The sequence below is a fragment of the Pseudophryne corroboree genome, chromosome 2 (genome assembly GCF_028390025.1).
Source record: "Pseudophryne corroboree isolate aPseCor3 chromosome 2, aPseCor3.hap2, whole genome shotgun sequence".
NCBI lineage: Eukaryota > Metazoa > Chordata > Amphibia > Anura > Myobatrachidae > Pseudophryne > Pseudophryne corroboree.
Window position 1 is genome coordinate 640,393,155 of NC_086445.1, and position 21,053 is coordinate 640,414,207.

The 21,053-nt window shown below is 44.5% G+C and overlaps 1 protein-coding gene across 6 annotated transcripts in view; it reads right to left on the reverse strand.

Moving 5' to 3' along the window:
- KIF21B (kinesin family member 21B) overlaps positions 1-21,053 on the reverse strand; it is a 376,092-nt gene that overhangs the window by 23,003 nt on the left and 332,036 nt on the right. For 4 of the 6 annotated variants that reach the window (XM_063954959.1, XM_063954957.1, XM_063954961.1 and 1 more), the window contains 8 exons: positions 19,284-19,355; positions 7,597-7,710; positions 7,437-7,475; positions 4,636-4,772; positions 2,411-2,591; positions 1,954-2,115; positions 895-1,012; positions 500-670 (listed from right to left, as the gene is read on the reverse strand). In XM_063954959.1, the coding sequence (XP_063811029.1) occupies positions 500-670; positions 895-1,012; positions 1,954-2,115; positions 2,411-2,591; positions 4,636-4,772; positions 7,437-7,475; positions 7,597-7,710; positions 19,284-19,355 (994 nt within the window). The remainder of the gene's footprint in view (positions 1-499; positions 671-894; positions 1,013-1,953; positions 2,116-2,410; positions 2,592-4,635; positions 4,773-7,436; positions 7,476-7,596; positions 7,711-19,283; positions 19,356-21,053) is intronic. The other 2 variants (XM_063954962.1, XM_063954960.1) reach the window with 1 other exon arrangement.

Sequence of the window (21,053 nt, forward strand, 5' to 3'; positions counted from 1 at the left end):
CCAAGCGCAGCCACAAATATATCCCTATATATATATATATATATATATATATATCTCAGATAGATATATATATGAAATACACCATAGTCCTGTGCAGTATAAGGTAACGTTTATTGTATAAATCAAAAGCATAGTCTGGAACTTGAGCACTAGAGGAGGAGGCCAGGCACTGGGGCCCAATGGGTGTTTCCCCTGTACCCATGTGGGCCAGTCCAACCTTGATACAATGCATAGACTACTGTAGATCCAGACACCACAAGTGAGTTGACTGTTGTCATCTGGTGGCAGAAAATTATACTGCAGTGAATTTAATATTATGCTTTTTGTCACATTGTGTAATGTGTTTTGTCGGCATAGTGAAGAACAACAAAAACACCCAGCATTAGAATACAACTTGCTTGCTACATCTGTATAGCGAAACACACAACGATTACCTTCTTTACTGATAAAATAAGATAATGGGAAAATTGATAATGTGATTTTGGTCTTCAGAACTGACCTGAATGAGCTCATGTCTGGGTAGATCCCATTTTTTAATGCCGTTGTCTCTGGAACCACTGCATAAAATGCTATCCTGTACAGCCAAGCACTCAATGCCATCATAATGCGGAGGCTCCAGGTTATAGGTGGGGGGAATGCTGCCTCCCCACCCAGAAGGCAATTCAAACATCTGAAGATAGAAATAAAAATAAAAACTAGGGAGCCACGTACAGTATGATACTAGAAATCTCACATACAAAAGATAAATAATGAGGCACACAGAGGTAGAACATTTTGATGTAGAAAATAATGATATATAGATCGAAGAGGTGTAAAAATTGAGAAAACACAAGTCTACAACAGTGTTTGCAGTCACTGAGGCACAATCAGAAGAAAACAATTAAAATTAGTGACCTTCACATAATGATCTTTGGATCCAGTAATAACTAGGTCTCGCCCATTCGGTGTGTTGCTGACTGTCAAACACATGACAGGAGCCATGTGACCCGTTAGTTTACCGATAAGTTGAAACCTGCATTGGTGTGAAAAGAAAATAGCTGCACTAAGGCACATTTACAATAGTGACAAAGCCTATATCGTCATATTTCTCATAAGACTCTATTACAAAGAACTTCTTGCCCTGCCTTCCAAATACTAATAAAAATTAATCTCTACATAAGTATTCTTTTTATCCTCTCATGTGCAGAGGCTATAAAGTATTTGGTGAACTTCCAATACTGGAAGTTTAGGGATAACACAACTTTACTTTTCAAAATAGAGGTTGTAGGAGATTACCGTTGTCGTTCTGTGCTCCAGATGATCACAGTAATACAGCAATAATATTTTAGCAAAAAGGGAACAATTCGAAATAAGGCTTGAAGTGCAATAGGATTTCATATATAGAAATTTCACTGGTAAGCATATGCAACGGGAGGAAGTCAATTGACCGCTGGGCGGGATCATGTCGGTCAATATAACAACGCCGGAATCCCGACACCATCTGCAATACCTGCGGTCGGGACTCCTGGTTTCCCCAATTGGGTGGTGACCACGCCACCACCCGAGGGAGAATAGAACCATGTGGTGACCTGAGTTCGCCATCAGACCCAAAGTGTGGCGAGCACAGCGAGCCCACGAGGAGACACACTGCGCTCGCCGCCGGGATACCGGCTGTCGGTATCCCGGCATTGGTCTCCAAGCTGTCGGGATCCCGGTGTCGGTCTTCTGACCGCCCGGATCCCGACTGCTGGGATCCCGTACTGATCCCTATGCAACCAAACAGCATAATATGCTGCACATTACTGTATAACAGTGTAAGTTGAAATGCACCGACAGTCTGTACCTGCACTATATACCAGCTTACATTCTTCATGGTTCCAATGTTTTCATATAGAAAAAAATAAAGACTAGTGAAGCTACATTACTTCCAGCAAGCAGCCAAACGACAGATTATCTAGAAACACACAAACGCACCTGCCCAGCTCCCAGGCTCTCACTGCATTGCCAGCAGCCACATATAAAGTTGTTCCCTCGGGATTCAGAGCAATTTGGTTAACTTGCAGCTCACCCTGACTGCTGACAGAGCGAAGTCCCAGACCCAAGTATGGATCTCCTGAGACCACCTGACCTGAGGACCTGGTAAAGGAAAATAACCAATAACAGTGTACTTGCATGGAGGAATTGCTGGTACTCAGATAGTCTAAGAATAATATAAAATAATATGTGGCAAATGTATCAAATCTTCTAGAGTGGAGCAGTGCACCTTCTACCTATCATTCTATAGAATGTACTTGATAAATACTAGCTAGAAGCTGATCGGTTGCTATGGGCAACTTTTACACATGTACACTCTTTAGCAGGCTTGATACATTTGCCCCTCTGTAACTTAAAGTTAAGTGGTTTTAATGAAACAAAATTTGGCCGAACTCACATTATTGTTCGTACGCAGCGAGCAGAGTCACGGATATCCCAGACCCGAACACAAGAAGCAGATGCAGTGAGTACCAACCCAGTGTTAGCACAATGCTTCAAAGATACCACATTGTGAGGATGGCCACGGAGGGATCCCATCTCTTGACCTGTGACGAGGTTCCACAGCTTGCAGGTGCGGTCTTTGAAGACAGATAAAGATATCAGCACCATATTATCAGCCATTATGGGTAGAGCTGTACTGTACATTAAATCTTTATAATACACATATAAACACTTGTTTATATTATATATATTGCACAAAAAAGACCCACTCTGTAATACCAGGGCCGGGATTAATGAAGTCCAAGTTCGGCGGCTGTGCGGAATGCCAGACGAATTTGGAGTTTTTTTTCAAACGGGAAAACATGTACAAGGCAAACCCATGCGTTCGTCTGGCATTTTGCACGGCCGCGGTGCCGCGCATCGTTCACCGCTGGAGCCTCCACACTCAAAGATATGAAGGGTATCTCGTTCATTTATGAATGAGATCGTTCATATCTTTGACTGATGTCGGCCAGTGTTTAGGGCCTATTAGATTTGGGTGGGTTATATTGTTTCTGTGCAGGGTAAATACTGGCTGCTTTATTTTTACACTGCAATTTAGATTTCAATTTGAACACACCACACCCAAATCTATCTCTCTGCCCCCCCTGCACTGCACATGGTTTTGCCCATTTGCTAACAAATTTGCTGCTGCGATCAGATCTGAATTAGGCCCCTAATTCATTCACTAAAAAAAATGTCAATTTCTGGGTAGTTTTTGGAAAATAATATTACATACCTCCCAAGATGACCCTCTCCAGGAGGGAGAAAATGCTCTGCCTCTGGACTTCCCTCTTAATTTAAAATTGACATCACCTGTGCTGAAACACCTTTCTTACTCATTAACCCGTTCAACACAGGTGCCTGCAATCATACATTAAGAGGGAAGTCCAGAAGCAGAGCATTGTGTCCCTCCTGGAGAGGGTCATGTTGGGAGGTATGATATTAACCAGTTAAGTGGTTAAAGGGAGAATCAGTGTTGAATGCAAGTCAGCCGTACTTACACACACATTTTATATAAATGGAAAATGCAGATATTTGCCTGTATGCTAAGTTGTATACATCTATGCAGGCACACTGCCCCTATCCACAATCTTGGCTTGACTGCTGTCATAATTTTGAGCCGCACTTGCACCTGCCCTTTACCTTATGCAAGAGATCTCTCTGAAAAGAGATGGAGCTCTGTGCAAGCACAGTTCAGCATAGGCCACAGTTTTGCTAACATGCCTGTAGGCTCCAGAGTATACTCAGTGCAAAAGCATGTACTATCCAGCCTGGCTTGCATTCAACTCTTTCTGTACATATATATAGTAATTGAACTTGTACATTTTCTCAGTTCAGTACTACATTTGCTTAGCTGGCATCTGACACACTGCACTTACAAAACTAGAAAACTAGGCTTAGACTTTGCGGCGGTGGGTAGTATTTGCCCCAGGATAAATACGTTGCTATGGAAAGGGTCAATAGTAGCCCTTTATAAGTAATATCACCTTTCTGATACTCTTCTGGTTGGTACAATGCATTAATATATGTATGAATTAGGTCTTCTCGCCAGCTGGACCAACCTAACATGGGTTAAACTGTTGTTTTGGATGATAGTATTCTGATTCCATAATAATATGTAATCTTCTCTACAAAGTTTTGGTGCAACCCTTTAGTTGTAACAAGGGCTGCATACAATTCTGTGTTGATGTTTGATATTTATTTGTAAAGTTTCTAAAATACTGTATTGGTGCATACACACTAGGCGATATTTTACACAATATCACTCATTTTCACCCTTCTGATATTGTGTAAAACAGCTCCCAGTGTGTACGCTGCGATCGATGAACAATGCGCACTCCCGCACATCGTTATTAGCCCCCTCTGTCGTCTGTACATACAGGTCAATTTGGACTTATCGTCCAAAACTGCATGTTTGGGCTTGCCGTGGCTTGACATCACTGAGCGATATTGCTAGCGATATCATTCTCAATCTAGAGTCAAATAAAATGACTACTCACTGAGTACCAAGTTTTGATCACTTGGTTGGCTGATATTTACACATGAAAACTTATGGTGACACGATAACTGTAGAAATTACTTGAACATAACTGACCCAATTTTAAGAGCATTAGAATCATTACTATGCTGAGTTCTCACCCTTTGATCCAGTAAATAATAGTTCTTCTGTAGCATCTACACAGAGCACAGGCTTTGTATGCCCCTCTGCTACAGCTACGCATTGCAGTGGGGCTGTTCTGGCACCTTTTAATCCTCCTACAGGGCTAATCAGACCCCTGTAGAGCAGAAAATAAAAAAGATTATTATAATCAGAAAGCCAATAGCAAAAATACTCCAGAAGGGTGGAGGTTATCTATCAAACAGATATTTACCACAGTGACAAATGTAATTTGTTGTGTATGCTTACTGTGTTGATAAAAAATAATTTACGACTGTGATTTAACATGAGAGATATGGCAAAAAAATATCCACAGTGATAAAGGTTACTTACAGCTCTGGGGCGAACACTTTGCTCTTATTCCATGTATGGAAATGAAACATAGTTGCAGCTTCCAGTTACAACAAAAATATATTCACCCCTTAGAAAATAATATTTATTTTCTGGGTTGGGACAGTAACCCCATTTATTTGAAGTGATTGTATTAATAAATTATAAAAAGCTCATTTGGATGTCAGTGTCATCTCTTTTCGGATAATACCCAAATTTTCTTATCCACTCCAGATCTCTCACCGTCTGTATTGGCCCTTGTCAGTGATTCTGCCATTTCAAACTTAATTTCTAGAAAGCAAAGCTAGCAATATTCCCACCAGTTAACAGAAGTTACTGTACCCTGCTCTATTTCTGTAACTATTAAAACACAACAATTAACTATACTCCTCCAGCACTCTGCCTGGGTGTCGTCCTTGAATTGGAACTGTCTCCCCCCCCCACACACACATTTAACCTATTTCCCTGTTACACACACTGTGTACATGTAAGAAATATATCCAGAGTACACACATATCTCACACAAGAGACACTGCAAAAAATTCATGCACTTATTATCTTCCATATTGACTATGGCATTGACCTCCTTACTGGTCTCCCACTAACCAGACTTTCACCCCTACAGTCTATTTTGAATGCAGTGACCGGACTGATTTTCCCTGCAAAACATTCATCTGCTGCTGCTCCACTCTGTCAGTGCATAGCTTGTCTTCCTATATCTAATGGAATCCAACATAAAATACTAGCTGCCAACATACAAGGCAATAATCAACACTACACCAACTCCTTGCTTATCTTAAAATATCTATTAGCTCAACCCTTCCGCTCTGTAAAAAGATCTGCATGTCTCATCCACAAGCATTACCACCTGCCATTCACCTTTTCACACCATTTTTTAGGCTGCAATCACTCTGCTGAATGCAGGGAGCACACACCGCTGCCCTGCATAGCAATAGGTGATAGATGGCATGGACATGCGCACACCATCTATTCACTGAGGAGGGAGAGCCTGGGGGCAGCCCAGCACCTCGGAGAGTGCTGGGCATGCCCTCAAAGTGATCTGAGGCTCCACCCCTTTCACTCAGGATCTGCCCCATTCTCCGAGGCTTTGCTTCATTTTGGCTGCACACAAGGTCCTGCTTCTCATGCTTCCACTGTTGGGAGGTACGGTTTAAGCATGGATATCCTTAAAACCTGGACTGTTAGAGTACCTTGAAGACCGAGTTTGGTAACCACAGTAATAGATTAAAATGAATGAGGAATTGCACAACACAATTCTGAACCCAGGAGAGCTTTCAAAGTGGCAGCAGAGAGACTGCTGACCTGATGTATGGTCAGGGCTGCCCTGAGGGGAGTGGCCATTGGAGAGGGGTGGCTATGCCTTCTCATTTTGCAGATACCTATGATGCACAGTGGTGGCGGGTTGGTCACAGATACTGGAATGTAATGTGAGTGGGAGATTTCAAGATTACTTTCCCAGCTAAGATTTAGTCAAGCTTGTGGAGCAGTGTGGAGATAGGCCGGACTCCACACTCACCCAATTAGTGAATGTACAAATGGGAACCACCTGTAAAATGATACACATAAAAACATTGTTCATAATGATTCATGTGCAAGATAAATGATTTCGACCTAGGCCAGTTAAGGAGACAGAGGCCTAGTTTCCCCCTGCCAACTTGTCTATGTAAACTGTACATAACGTGTATAGATGCTCCATGAAATTGTGATTGATGTGTGTAGCTGTGTTTTCAAGAGCTGTAACACTCTCTTCCAAAAAACTCACAGCTGTGTTGTACCCAACACTGACTGCACTTTGGTACCCAGTAGTCATGATCCAAAGTAAGCAGTCAGGAGTATCCAACCACAGTTACCAGCACAGATGTTTGGCATTAGCTAAATGACAAAACTCAGCATAAACTGTTTACTAAGCCTTGGTTGGAGATAAAGTACCAGCCAATCAGCTCCTAACTGTCACTTTTCAAAACCAGCCTGTGACATGTCAGTTAGGAGCCGATTGACTGGTACTTTATCTCTGTTGACTTTATCTCCATCTAAGGCTTAGTAAATAGACCCCCACGTGTTTTAGGTGCTTATGAAGGAGCCAAACAGCATTTTTTTCTCATTTAATTCAGGTATCACTTAGTGTTGTGTCACGGTTTAGCCAATATGTTTGAATGTTACTAGGGAGTGTAGGGGACTCTCCAATATTTTGGAGTTTCCTGGATGTTCCAGGAGAATAGGAAAGTATGGTTTAGTGGTCCTTTAAAGGGAAATGTAGGAAATGAGGCAGTTTCATACAGTTAGGAGACATATGATGCTGACTGAAGAAAGAGGCAGTACTGCATTTTGTGTTGAGAAAGAAAAGAAGAGGCAGAAATGCAGAACTAACATGCTTACAGATAGTTCAGCAAGACACATGCACACAGGATAATGCATAAGATTGTTTCAATACCTGGAAACATCAGAGAAAGAGCAGTCACTCTCATCAGACCTATTGAGAAAGTGCAATGTTAGAAAGATAGAGCAAGGAAATATTACAAAGGAAAGGTAAAAGATTATAATGAATGTGCTTGATGAGGTAAAACAGAAGTTTAAAGGGTAAAGATTCTTACTTATCCAGTGCAGTCCCTGAGGTTTGGTTGCTTGTTAATCGGGAAAATACATTTTTGTCATTGCGAGGACGCAATGGAGGCGAAGAAGGGGGTGTCAAATGCGAGTCCGGAGCCCTAGGAAGAAATATGGGATGAAAGGACACAATTTGTGACAAAATAAGACTCTGCAGTTGCTGTACTTTCTGAACCCTGTGCTGTTATTTTGACATATACTTGCTATTATTTTATTCCAAACTTTGGCATAGACTGTTTCCAAAGGATAATTTTATATACACAACTTGTATACAACTTGAATAACTACTGTATCATTCAGTAGCACAATAGGGATGGGACAAGTGGGGCACATTCTCTGGGCGCTGGTTGGCGGGGAATAGACAGTGCGGCTGGATGCAGCAGCATGAGTTAATGCAAGCAGGATGGCTACAGCACACACATACTCAAAGAGGGGCAGGAGAAGTTCCTGCAGCTCATCCTCTTACAAACTGCCTGTCAGTTAATCCTGTGAGACAGTGATAATACGCCCTAGCCCTGATGCCTGTCCTTCAACCCGATATTGGTATAATTTCTGTTGGCAGGTCCCTACTGCTTCTCACCGCAGTCCACTCCCCATTGCTTCAGCTATACCTTGTCATTGGCCAGCCATCGCTCCAGTACTTTGGCTACCCAAATAGCATCACATGCCTGGTCAGGAAAAGTACAGGGGTGAGGATAAGATTGTCTGCTTCTTGGCACAAGTGCAGATGAGAAGGGGGCAGGGTATACAGGCATGGGAAGTGAGCTGGAGTGTTCCCAATACTGACCTATGGCAGCACTGCATGACTGGGTGGATGTGTTATGCCTTAGTAAAATGTCAGGAAATTATTTGTTTTAATCTGCCCCCTCTCCATCACAGTGATGGCAGTTGGCAGAGAGAGGAGGCGTACTCTTCAGAAGTATGCACAACCAAATTCAGAATGCACATTTCAGGACATGCCATTCTCAATTATTCCAGAGATTGTTACATGCTTTTATTTTTATATATGTTAAAGGCAATATTAAAATGAGGACAAATGTACCCCAAAGATTTAATGAAATAACAAATGGACAAGAAAACACAACACAAACAGACAAAGGGGGGCAATGCAGGGGCAAACACAGGATATCTGGCGTGGGGTTTCCAAATATTGGATTTTAGAGTAAATGTTGCCAGCCAATGAAGGATGCGTAATTGGGGCAGTACGGATGGTGTAATGGTTAGCAATACTGTCTCATAGCACTGACTCCATCATGGCCCTAACTGTGTGGAGTTTGTATATTCTCCCCATGCTTGTGTGGGTTTCCTCTGGGCACTCCGGTTACCTCCCACAATCTAAAAATTATACTGGTAAAATAACTGGCTCCCGACAAAAAAATAAAAAATTGACCCCAATGTGTGTGTGCGAGTACAGACTAGGTGGTCCAAGTGGTTCTTATCTGCCATCAAATCCTGTGTTATTAGTCTGTCCCAGACAAGTGCAATTTATGTAGTGCAGTACTTCAGACATATGTAGGCCCAATGATTGAGCACTCAGATCCACAGACACCCAGCAGACTTGCCACTGCACATGTGCAGCAGGTTCATGCCACCTTTTATATTGTGTAGTGGCCGCTGCATTTGCCTATGCTATGTTGAGAAAACTAGGGAAAGGGTGAAGCTGGGTGGGAAGGGAGGGGAGGGGGTTTGAAGGTCTCCAACAGGTAAACCACACGGGAGGACTTAAGGTTTTAATACAGTACTTAATATTTGTCAGACTCTAAATTCTAGTGAATAAAACCAAGTGGTCATACATGTGGCAAGGCAATTTGATGCAGACAAAGAGATCTCTTCCATAGCCATATACATGTCCAATCTAAGGAACCAGTCCTTAATGGGCGGAGAAGTTGATCTCTATTTAACTGGAATAACAACCTTGGCTGCATTATTCATATGTCTCAAGAGAGACTGTTTATAAGTAGAGAAAGGCCACTTGATTACAATAAGAATCAAAAATTCTGGACTGTCACATACCTAATCCCACACAATATCTCTGGTTAGCTGGGTAACTTGGTTCCAGAAGGAGGTTAGAGAGGGACAGAGCCACCCAATATGTAGAAGAGATCCTAAACTAACGTTACATCTCCAACATAGATTTAAAGACCTGGGAACATTCTACCTTCTAGTGATAACTTTACATATTGTCTCAAGGACAGACACACTTTGAGACAAAATATGTAAATATTGAAATGCACTAAGCCATTGTTTATCAGTGAGATGGATATTTAAGTCTGTGTTCCACGCATTAGTAAACTTAGGTAGGGAAACAAATATAATATCCAATAAAATTTGGTAAATAATGGAAGGGGGTTCCTTCTGGGTAGAGTCCCTCAAAAGGAGTTAGACTCCTAAGTAAGTCACCCTGTGTGTTAGCTTGTGTAACATAGGATCCAAGTTGCATTTAGGCTCAGTATTCTGCCTGGAGTAGTTCCAGTTCCTCTCCTAAAGCTGGGAAGGGTCTCAGACCTTCCGAATGAACCAGATGGCATAATCTCAAAATACCAATAAATCACCAATTCCCAAAAGCACAGACCACTAAGCCCAGAGGGAAATCAGAATTATACAAAGCTGAGGACAAAGGGAAGAGAACAGTGTAAATAGGAGGTGAAACCCTTAACTTCCAAATTTGTATAGTGGGAGAAATAGCAGGATGGTCAATCAAAGGAACAGTGCGAATCCAGGGCAGAACTTCTACAGGAATCAGTCTGGAATGTTCATCTACAGAAACCCATTGTTTGACTGATATTTGGACCATTCTGCAATCTTATTGAGATGGGCCACTTGGTGGTATAGTAGAAGATTTGGTAACTGAAGTCTCCCATTCACCTTTTTTCTATAGAGAATATCATGGAAAAATCTGTGTTTCCTGTGAAACACATGAAATCCTGTACCACCTTCTGGAGATTACGTAAAACAGATGGTGGGATCCATATATGGATTCACTGTTGGCAATACAAAATCCTTGGAAGGATCTTTATAATGTTTACCCTCCTTATCCATGAAAGGTTTTTAGGTTGCCAGGTCTGAAGATCCCTATCAATAGCATGAAGTGAGAGGGGAAAATTAGTCCAAAATATGGTTTTTGCATTTTTTGACAGCTGTTTGCCCAAATACTGTATATAGGTCGTATGTCAGTTAAATAGAAAGGCCTACTGTCAGCCCCACAGTATAGACTCTGGGGCGTTTAGATTGAGCATCTTAGATCAATTCATTTTGAAGTTTGATAAAGAACCAAACTTCTGGAGTTCGGAAGTAAAATTAGGTAAGCACACCACTGGATTACAGATGATCTCTAATAAAGCATCTGCAAAACGTGGCAGTTTGTGTTTTGTGGTGCCCAATGTAACCCCCCAAAAGTCAGGGTTGCAGTGTATGGCCCCTGCCAAGGCTTCCATATGCAGTATAAAGGGCATTGAACTTAGTCCTACTCTCCTGGTGCTCAGTTTCTCATTGGTCCTGGTGGTCCCATCTCCCAGTGGTGATGTTATAATATCACATGGGGGAGGGTGTCCATCCCCCTCCCAAAAAAAAGAATAAAAAAACTCTCTCTCTCTCTCTATATATATATATATATATATAATAAGAATTTACTCACCGGTAATTCTATTTCTCGCAGTCCGTAGTGGATGCTGGGAACTCCGTAAGGACCATGGGGAATAGACGGGCTCCGCAGGAGACTGGGCACTCTAAGAAAGAATTAGGACTACTGGTGTGCACTGGCTCCTCCCTCTATGCCCCTCCTCCAGACCTCAGTTAGGTAAACTGTGCCCGGAAGAGCTGACACAATAAGGAAAGGATTTGGAATCCTGGGTAAGACTCATACCAGCCACACCAATCACACCGTACAACTCGTGATACTATACCCAGTTAACAGTATGAATAACAACTGAGCCTCACTAACAGATGGCTCATAACAATAACCCTTTAGTTAGGCAATAACTATATACAAGTATTGCAGACAATCCACACTTGGGATGGGCGCCCAGCATCCACTACGGACTACGAGAAATAGAATTACCGGTGAGTAAATTCTTATTTTCTCTGACGTCCTAGTGGATGCTGGGAACTCCGTAAGGACCATGGGGATTATACCAAAGCTCCCAAACGGGCGGGAGAGTGCAGATGACTCTGCAGCACCGAATGAGCAAACTCAAGGTCCTCCTCAGCCAGGGTATCAAACTTGTAGAATTTTGCAAACGTGTTTGATCCCGACCAGGTAGCAGCTCGGCAAAGTTGTAAAGCCGAGACCCCTCGGGCAGCCGCCCAAGAAGAGCCCACCTTCCTCGTGGAATGGGCTTTGACTGATTTAGGATGCGGCAGTCCAGCCGCAGAATGTGCAAGTTGAATCGTGGAGCAGATCCAGCGAGCAATAGTCTGCTTAGAAGCAGGAGCACCCAGCTTGTTGGGTGCATGCAGGATAAACAGCGAGTCAGTCTTTCTGACTCTAGCCATCCTGGAAACATAGATTTTCAGGGCCCGGACTACGTCCAGCAACTTGGAGGCCTCCAAGTCCCGAGTAGCCGCAGGCACCACAATAGGTTGGTTCAAATGAAACGCTGATACCACCTTAGGGAGGAATTGGGGACGCGTCCTCAATTCTGCTCTGTCCATATGGAAAATCAGATAGGGGCTTTTACAGGACAAAGCCGCCAATTCTGACACCCGCCTAGCCGAAGCCAAGGCCAAAAGCATGACCACTTTCCACGTGAGATATTTTAATTCCACGGTCTGAAGTGGCTCAAACCAATGTGATTTTAGGAAATCCAACACAACGTTGAGATCCCAAGGTGCCACTGGGGGCACAAAAGGGGGCTGAATATGCAGCACTCCCTTAACAAACGTCTGAACTTCAGGCAGTGAAGCCAGTTCTTTTTGAAAGAAAATAGACAGGGCCGAAATCTGGACTTTAATGGATCCCAATTTTAGGCCCATAGTCACTCCTGACTGTAGGAAGTGCAGAAATCGACCCAGCTGAAATTCTTCAGTGGGGGCCTTCATAGGCTCACACCAAGCAACATATTTTCGCCATATGCGGTGATAATGCTTTGCTGTCACATCTTTCCTAGCTTTTATCAGCGTAGGAATGACTTCATCCGGAATGCCCTTTTCCATCAGGATCCGGCGTTCAACCGCCATGCCGTCAAACGCAGCCGCGGTAAGTCTTGGAACAGACAGGGCCCCTGCTGTAGCAGGTCCAGTCTGAGAGGCAGAGGCCAAGGGTCCTCTGAGATCATTTCTTGTAGTTCCGGGTACCAAGTCCTTCTTGGCCAATCCGGAACGATGAGTATAGTTCTTACTCCTCTCTTTCTTATTATCCTCAGCACCTTTGGTATGAGAGGAAGAGGAGGGAACACATAAACCGACTGGTACACCCACGGTGTCACTAGAGCGTCCACAGCTATCGCCTGAGGGTCCCTTGACCTGGCGCAATATCTTTTTAGCTTTTTGTTTAGGCGGGACGCCATCATGTCCACCTGTGGCCTTTCCCAACGGTTTACAATCAGTTGGAAGACTTCTGGATGAAGTCCCCACTTTCCCGGGTGGAGGTCGTGCCTGCTGAGGAAGTCTGCTTCCCAGTTGTCCACTCCCGGAATGAACACTGCTGACAATGCTATCACGTGATTTCCCGCCCATCGGAGAATCCTTGTGGCTTCTGCCATCGCCATCCTGCTTCTTGTGCCGCCCTGTCGGTTTACATGGGCGACCGCCGTGATGTTGTCTGACTGAATCAGCACCTGCTGGTTTTGAAGCAGGGGTCTTGCCTGACTTAGGGCATTGTAAATGGCCCTTAGTTCCAGAATATTTATGTGTAGGGAAGCCTCCTGACTCGACCATTGTCCTTGGAAGTTTCTTCCCTGAGTGACTGCCCCCCAACCTCGGAGGCTTGCATCCGTGGTCACCAGGACCCAGTCCTGTATGCCGAATCTGCGGCCCTCGAGAAGATGAGCACTCTGCAGCCACCACAGCAGAGACACCCTGGCCCTCGGGGACAGGGTGATCAGCCGATGCATCTGAAGATGCGATCCGGACCACTTGTCTAACAGATCCCACTGAAAGATCCTTGCATGGAACCTGCCGAATGGAATTGCCTCGTAAGAAGCTACCATCTTTCCCAGGACTCGCGTGCAGTGATGCACCGACACCTGTTTTGGTTTCAGGAGGTCTCTGACCAGAGATGACAACTCCTTGGCCTTCTCCTCCGGGAGAAACACCTTCTTCTGTTCTGTGTCCAGAATCATACCCAGGAACAGCAGACGCCTCGTAGGAACCAGCTGCGACTTTGGAATATTCAGAATCCAGCCGTGCTGTTGTAGCACTTCCTGAGATAGTGCTACTCCGACCAACAACTGCTCCCTGGACCTCGCCTTTATAAGGAGATCGTCCAAGTATGGGATAATTATAACTCCCTTCTTTCGAAGGAGTATCATCATTTCGGCCATTACTTTGGTAAATACCCTCGGTGCCGTGGACAGACCAAACGGCAACGTCTGGAATTGGAAATGTCAGTCTTGTACCACAAAACGGAGGTACACCTGGTGAGGTGGGTAAATGGGGACAAGCAGGTAAGCATCCTTGATGTCCAGTGATACCATGTAATCCCCTTCTTCCAGGCTTGCAATAACCGCCCTGAGCGATTCCATTTTGAACTTGAACCTCCTTATATAAGTGTTCAAGGATTTCAAATTTAGAATGGGTCTCACCGAACCGTCTGGTTTCGGTACCACAAACATTGTGGAATAGTAACCCCGTCCCTGTTGAAGGAGGGGAACTTTTATTATCACCTGCTGGAGGTACAGCTTGTGAATTGCTGCCAGCACTACCTCCCTGTCCGGGGGAGTGGCTGGCAAGGCTGATTTGAGGTAACGGCGAGGGGGAGACGTCTCGAATTCCAGCTTGTATCCCTGAGATACCAGTTGTAGAACCCAGGGATCCACCTGTGAGCGAACCCACCGGTCGCTGAAGTTCCGGAGACGGGCCCCCACCGCACCTGGCTCCACCAGTGGAGCCCCAGCGTCATGCGGTGGATTTAGTGGAAGCAGGGGAGGATTTTTGTTCCTGGGAACTGGCTGTATGGTGCAGCTTTTTCCCTCTACCCCTGCCTCTGGGCAGAAAGGACGCGCCTTTAACCCGCTTGCCTTTCTGGGGACGAAAGGACTGTACCTGATAATACGGTGCTTTCTTAGGCTGTGAGGGAACCTGAGGTAAAAATGTCGACTTCCCAGCTGTTGCTGTGGAAACGAGGTCCGAGAGACCATCCCCAAACAATTCCTCACCCTTGTAAGGCAAAACCTCCATGTGCCTTTTAGAATCCGCATCACCTGTGCACTGCCGAGTCCATAATACTCTCCTGGCAGAGATGGACATAGATGCCAGCCGGCAAATATCCCTCTGTGCATCTCTCATAGATAAGACTACGTCTTTAATATGCTCTATGGTTAGCAATATAGTGTCCCTGTCAAGGGAATCAATGTTATCAGACAGAGAATCAGACCACACTACTGCAGCACTGCACATCCATGCTGAAGCAATAGCAGGTCTCAGTATAGTACCTGAGTGTGTATATACAGACTTCAGGATAGCCTCCTGCTTTCTATCTGCAGGCTCCTTTAAGGCGGCCGTATCCTGAGACGGCAGCGCCACCTTTTTTGACAAGCGTGTGAGCGCTTTATCCACCCTCGGGGATGTCTCCCAGCGTAACCTGTCCTCTGGCGGGAAAGGGTACGCCATCAGTAACTTTTTAGAAATCACTAGTTTCTTATCGGGGGAAGCCCACGCTTCTTCACACACTTCATTCAACTCATCTGATGGGGGAAAAACCACTGCTTGCTTTTTCTCCCCAAACATAATACCCTTTTTAGTGGTACCTGGGTTAATGTCAGAAATGTGCAACACATTTTTTATTGCCGTAATCATGCAACGGATGCCCCTTGTGGATTGTGTATATGTCTCATCCTCGTCGACACTGGAGTCAGACTCCGTGTCGACATCTGTGTCTGCCATCTGAGGTAGCGGGCATTTTTGAGCCCCTGATGGCCTTTGAGACGCCTGGGCAGGCACTGGCTGAGAAGCCGGCTGTCCCACAGCTGTTATGTCATCGAACCTTTTATGTAAGGAGTTGACACTGTCGGTTAATACCTTCCACATATCCATCCACTCTGGTGTCGACCCCGCAGGGGGTGACATCACATTTATCGGCACCTGCTCCGCCTCCACATAAGCCTCCTCATCAAACATGTCGACACAGCCGTACCGACACACCGCACACACAGGGAATGCTCTGACTGAGGACAGGACCCCACCAAGTCCTTTGGGGAGACAGAGAGAGAGTATGCCAGCACACACCACAGCGCTATATAAACAGGGATTTACACTACACAAAGTGATTTTCCCTATAGCAGCTATAATACACAGTTTTGCGCCTAAATTTAGTGCCCCCCCTCTCTTTTTTACCCTATTGAGCCTGGAAACTGCAGGGGAGAGCCTGGGGAGCGTCCTTCCAGCGGAGCTGTGAATAGGAAATGGCGCCAGTGTGCTGAGGGAGATAGCCCCGCCCCTTTTTCGGCGGGCTTCTCCCGCTCTTTATATTAATATTATGGCAGGGGATTTTTACACATATATAGTTTATTAGACTATATTATGTGTTTTTTGCCATTTTAAGGTAATCTAATTGCAGCCCAGGGCGCCCCCCCCCCCAGCGCCCTGCACCCATCAGTGACCGGAGTATGTGGTGTGCATGGGGAGCAATGGCGCACAGCTGCAGTGCTGTGCGCTACCTTAATGAAGACCGGAGTCTTCAGCCGCCGATTTCCAGGACGTTCTTCTTGCTTCTGGCTCTGCAAGGCGGACGGCGGCGCGGCTCCGGGACCGAACGACCGAGGCTGGGCCTGTGTTCGATCCCTCTGGAGCTAATGGTGTCCAGTAGCCTAGAAGCCCAAGCTAGCTGCAAGCAGGTAGGTTCACTTCTCTCCCCTAAGTCCCTCGTAGCAGTGAGTCTGTTGCCAGCAGATCTCACTGAAAATAAAAAACCTAATAAATACTTTCTTTTCTAGGAGCTCAGGAGAGCCCCTAGTGTGCAACCAGCTCGAGCCGGGCACAGATTCTAACTGAGGTCTGGAGGAGGGGCATAGAGGGAGGAGCCAGTGCACACCAGTAGTCCTAATTCTTTCTTAGAGTGCCCAGTCTCCTGCGGAGCCCGTCTATTCCCCATGGTCCTTACGGAGTTCCCAGCATCCACTAGGACGTCAGAGAAATATATAAAACCATGCTATATCTGCCGGCTACATGCACTCCAGGTGCAGCTAAGCGCGCCTGTGTCTAGCCGCGCTGGGTTGTGTCATTTGCCGCCCAATTCAAAGTGAATGTGGCGGTGGCAGCAAACGAGGCACGAATGCACCTAGATGTAGTCACAATGAGCGTGGCTACATCTGTATGTCTCATACTGTGACCTCCCTCCATATCTTTTCATTACCCTTTTTATAGCCTTCTCCAGTTCCCTCAATATCCCTGTTCCCTCACCCCTTCCACAGCTCACGCTGCTCTCCTTCCCCCCTGCTCACTACCCCACCACACCTCATTGCCCACATAATTGCTACCCCACCCCTCTGCCCCCCTACTGCTCACATTGCTCCCATTTATTTATTTAGTAACAGTTTCTTACAGATGCGTCCACTTACATCTTTGCTATTTTGGTAAATTTGGCACAACATGCAAAACACGGCTAAGCTGTTTTTTTTTTTTTCCACGAGTAGCGAGTGGATTTTTTTTATTATTTTTTTTTTTGGGGGGGGGGGGGGGGGTTGTTTGCCATAATAGAATATGTATAAAGTAACATATTAAAGAAGCAAAGTAAGAAAAATCACAAGGCATGGCTAAATCTCTGAGTCTATGACATGCAAAATCGTGCCTTACATGGCGGGATATAGCAAAGATGTATGTGGACACATCTGTATATAGCACAGCATATTCTGTTGCGCATTACAATTGGAACAACAGTGGTAGAACAAAACTGGGTAATACCAGACAGACATAGAGGTAGGAAGGCCCTGCTCGCAAGCTTACAATCTCACAGCTCATTGCTCCCCCTACTGCTCACACTACACACTGCTCACACTACACACACACATACTACACACTGCACATACTAAACACTGCAGACACTACACACACAGCATGTACTCACACTGCACATACACACACAATGCATACACATAACACACACTTACCTCACAAGCAGCAGAGTATAGATGTGTCCACTTACATCTAGCCTCCCTGCACGTTAAACAGCTCTTCTAGTTACTTGGTAGCGCAGAGCATCTTTTTGTACAACCTTTTCCATTAAAATGTGTCATATTCCCAAAAGGATGCAAATAGGACACACAAGCAGTTTTTGTTGATTTAAATGATATGCAGCATACCTATATTCTGTGTGCATCTACGGCTGTATCTGCATACCAAATGCTATGCTACAGTGTATACAGATACAGACGCAGTTGCACACAGAATATAAGCATGCTACATATCATTTTAATCAGCAGAGTCTGATTGTGCATCTTATTCCCATATTGTTGCAAATAAAATGCATATTTGCCCAAAAAAAAAGTCATCCAACACTAACAGAGTTGCACGGGACCTGTCAGCTCACTCACGCTCTAATGTCCTTACTTTATTTGCACATTGTTTTTACCCTGACTGCCTCAGACAGATTCTCAGTTACTGAAACGCCAGGTCTTAGTGGATGGAGTTCAAATTCCATTAAGCACAATACATTTTCACATCAGATCCAAAACCAAACAGGCTTTGGGGGGTTTATAGGTTAGAAAGTGGCAATAATGGGGCAGATGTATTAACCTGGAGAAGGCATAAGGAAGTGATAAACCAGTGATATGTGCAAGGTGATAAAGGCACCAGCCAATCAGATCCTAACTATTAATTTACATACTGGAGCTGATTGGCTGGTGCCTTTATCACCTTGCACATATCACTGGTTTATCACTTCCTTATGCCTTCTCCAGGTTAATACATCTACCCCAATATTCTTTCTCCACTTATAGAACCAATAGAAAACCTGTTGTTGCCATCATTTGTCAATACAATATCGCCTACACAGCTACTGTAAGCCATACTGTACACAGCTGCCTCAATAATACTGGCTAGGAACTGTAAGGCTAAAAATGTACTGCTTCCCCGAGATAGTCTAATAGGATAACATACCTCCCAACATAAGGGAGATAAAGTTTGTGACCTCTTGCGTGCACCAAAGGCACAACTAAAAAGGGAGTCATGGCCTTGTGGGAAGGGGACATGGCCTTATGGTATGCCCCCATTTCCTTCACTGTAGGGGGTGTGCTCACCACTCCTGCTAACCTGCTGCCATCCTCTACTACTACCAACACTGCTAATACACATCAGTTGGGAGGTATGGCATATAGCATCCATGATCAGGCTAGCCAGTTCAAGCATGTACGTGTATATTGGACCTGAAGTACAGATTAAGTTTTTAGTTCCACTGACCAATAAAATTTAGAAAACAAAAATAAATAGTTAAAAATAATTTGATAAATTATTTTAAATATTTAAAAATGATTGCCTAGTGAAAACCCATTTTTCACAATATTTGTCATTCAGTGTCAATTACCTGAGTTGTCCTCTGTCATAGGATTTTCTGCGGGTCAATGGGGATGTATTAGACACCCGGGACTGTCTTGGACTACAGGAAGAAAACAAAAATAAAAATATGACATGTTTTATTACATCTTCAGGTATACATACTGTACATTGTTCCCTGTTTTATGATGAACATGATATTACTGATATTGCACAGTACTGTATATAACACTTTAAAAATGTTTTGGTAATAGTATTTAAAATCTATAGTGCTCTAGAATCAGTAGCGTAGTTTGCAACACAAGGCTGCAATTATCTCGCATTTCTAAAACTCACAACACTGCAGATAATTGCCAATACAGTATTTGGGTGGTATTCTATTAGCCCCGATGCCAGCACTTATTGAGGATTATCCTTCAGGTGCCTCAGGCATCCAAAGCATAATCCGAGATAAGGGGCTACCGGAGCCACAATAACACATGGGATCAGGGACTTATTCCCGATCCCATGTGTTTTCGTGCGGTCATGGGTCCAATTTCGGCTCATCAAAATAGCCTCTTATTGGATACCGTGGTAATGACCATCGGTCATACATCGCAATATCCGGCTGTTTTGACTGTCCGAAGCAGCATTGGGGCTAATAGGATACTGGCCTTACACTTCATACCTTTTTCATTAATACAGACAGTTAGACAGATGTATTAAGCCTGGAGAAGTGATAAAGCAGTGATAAGTGCAAGGTGATAACGCACCAGCCAATCAGCTCCTAACTGTCAATTTACATATTGGCACTGATTGGCTGGTGCATTATCACCTTGTACTTATCACTGCTTTATCACTTCTTCATGCTTAGTACATCTGCCCCACTATGCTTCCAGGCCATTAGTTGGGTCATGGGATGTTAAGATGTGGCAGTTGGTATGGAAAGGCACATTTACAGTGATAAAAGTGGTGTGAAGAGTGGGGACAGTCTGCCAGTAAAGAGACAAGGAGATGATGAGAGGGGGTCTAGTAGTAAGGAGAGGGATAGTTGATGATTATGAGGACTGATGTGTATTATCAGTGATGGTAGTGAGGAAGGAACACATTAGTCAGTAGGGGTGCATGAGATTACAGAGTTTACACTCTCCAGGGGTCTGCTGGTCTATTCAATCATTTTATGTGTTAAGGGGGGTACTCACGGAGCGATATTCTAAGCAATCTGACTAGATTGCTTAGAATATCGGCATGATCGCTCCATGTGTAGCCCCGTCAGCGATAGCGATGCGCGGCCCCGCACATCGCTATCGCTGCTGCTAGATTGGCCTGCATGCAGGCCAATCTAGCGGGTCGCTCACTTCACCCGCTGGGTGAAATGAGCGGCCCCCCGTCTCCCCCCGCACGCTCAGCACAGATCGCGCTGTGCTGAGCGGCAGGAGAGATGTGTGCTGAGCGGTTCGCTCAGCACACATCTCTCCTGCATCGGCCTGTGGGTACTGGGCTTTAGATTCATTCTTCCCATACAGCTGATTTTAAAACATATGGAAAGTGAGCTCATTCTTTATTTGTTAATTTCAGCATTTACTAGTGCATTTTGGATTACATTTTTTTTGCTTTTGGAACAGTGATTCACGTTTATTAGATTCATTTTGACAATACCTGAAATTCTATGCAATACTTGCAGCAGCAATATACTGTAAAAACATATTGACAATTCCATTATATTATGATACTTGTTTGTTTTATGAGGATAGAAGCAGTGTTGGACTGGGGCATGAATGGCCCACTGGGGGAACAATGGGGGTAATTCCAAGTTGATCGC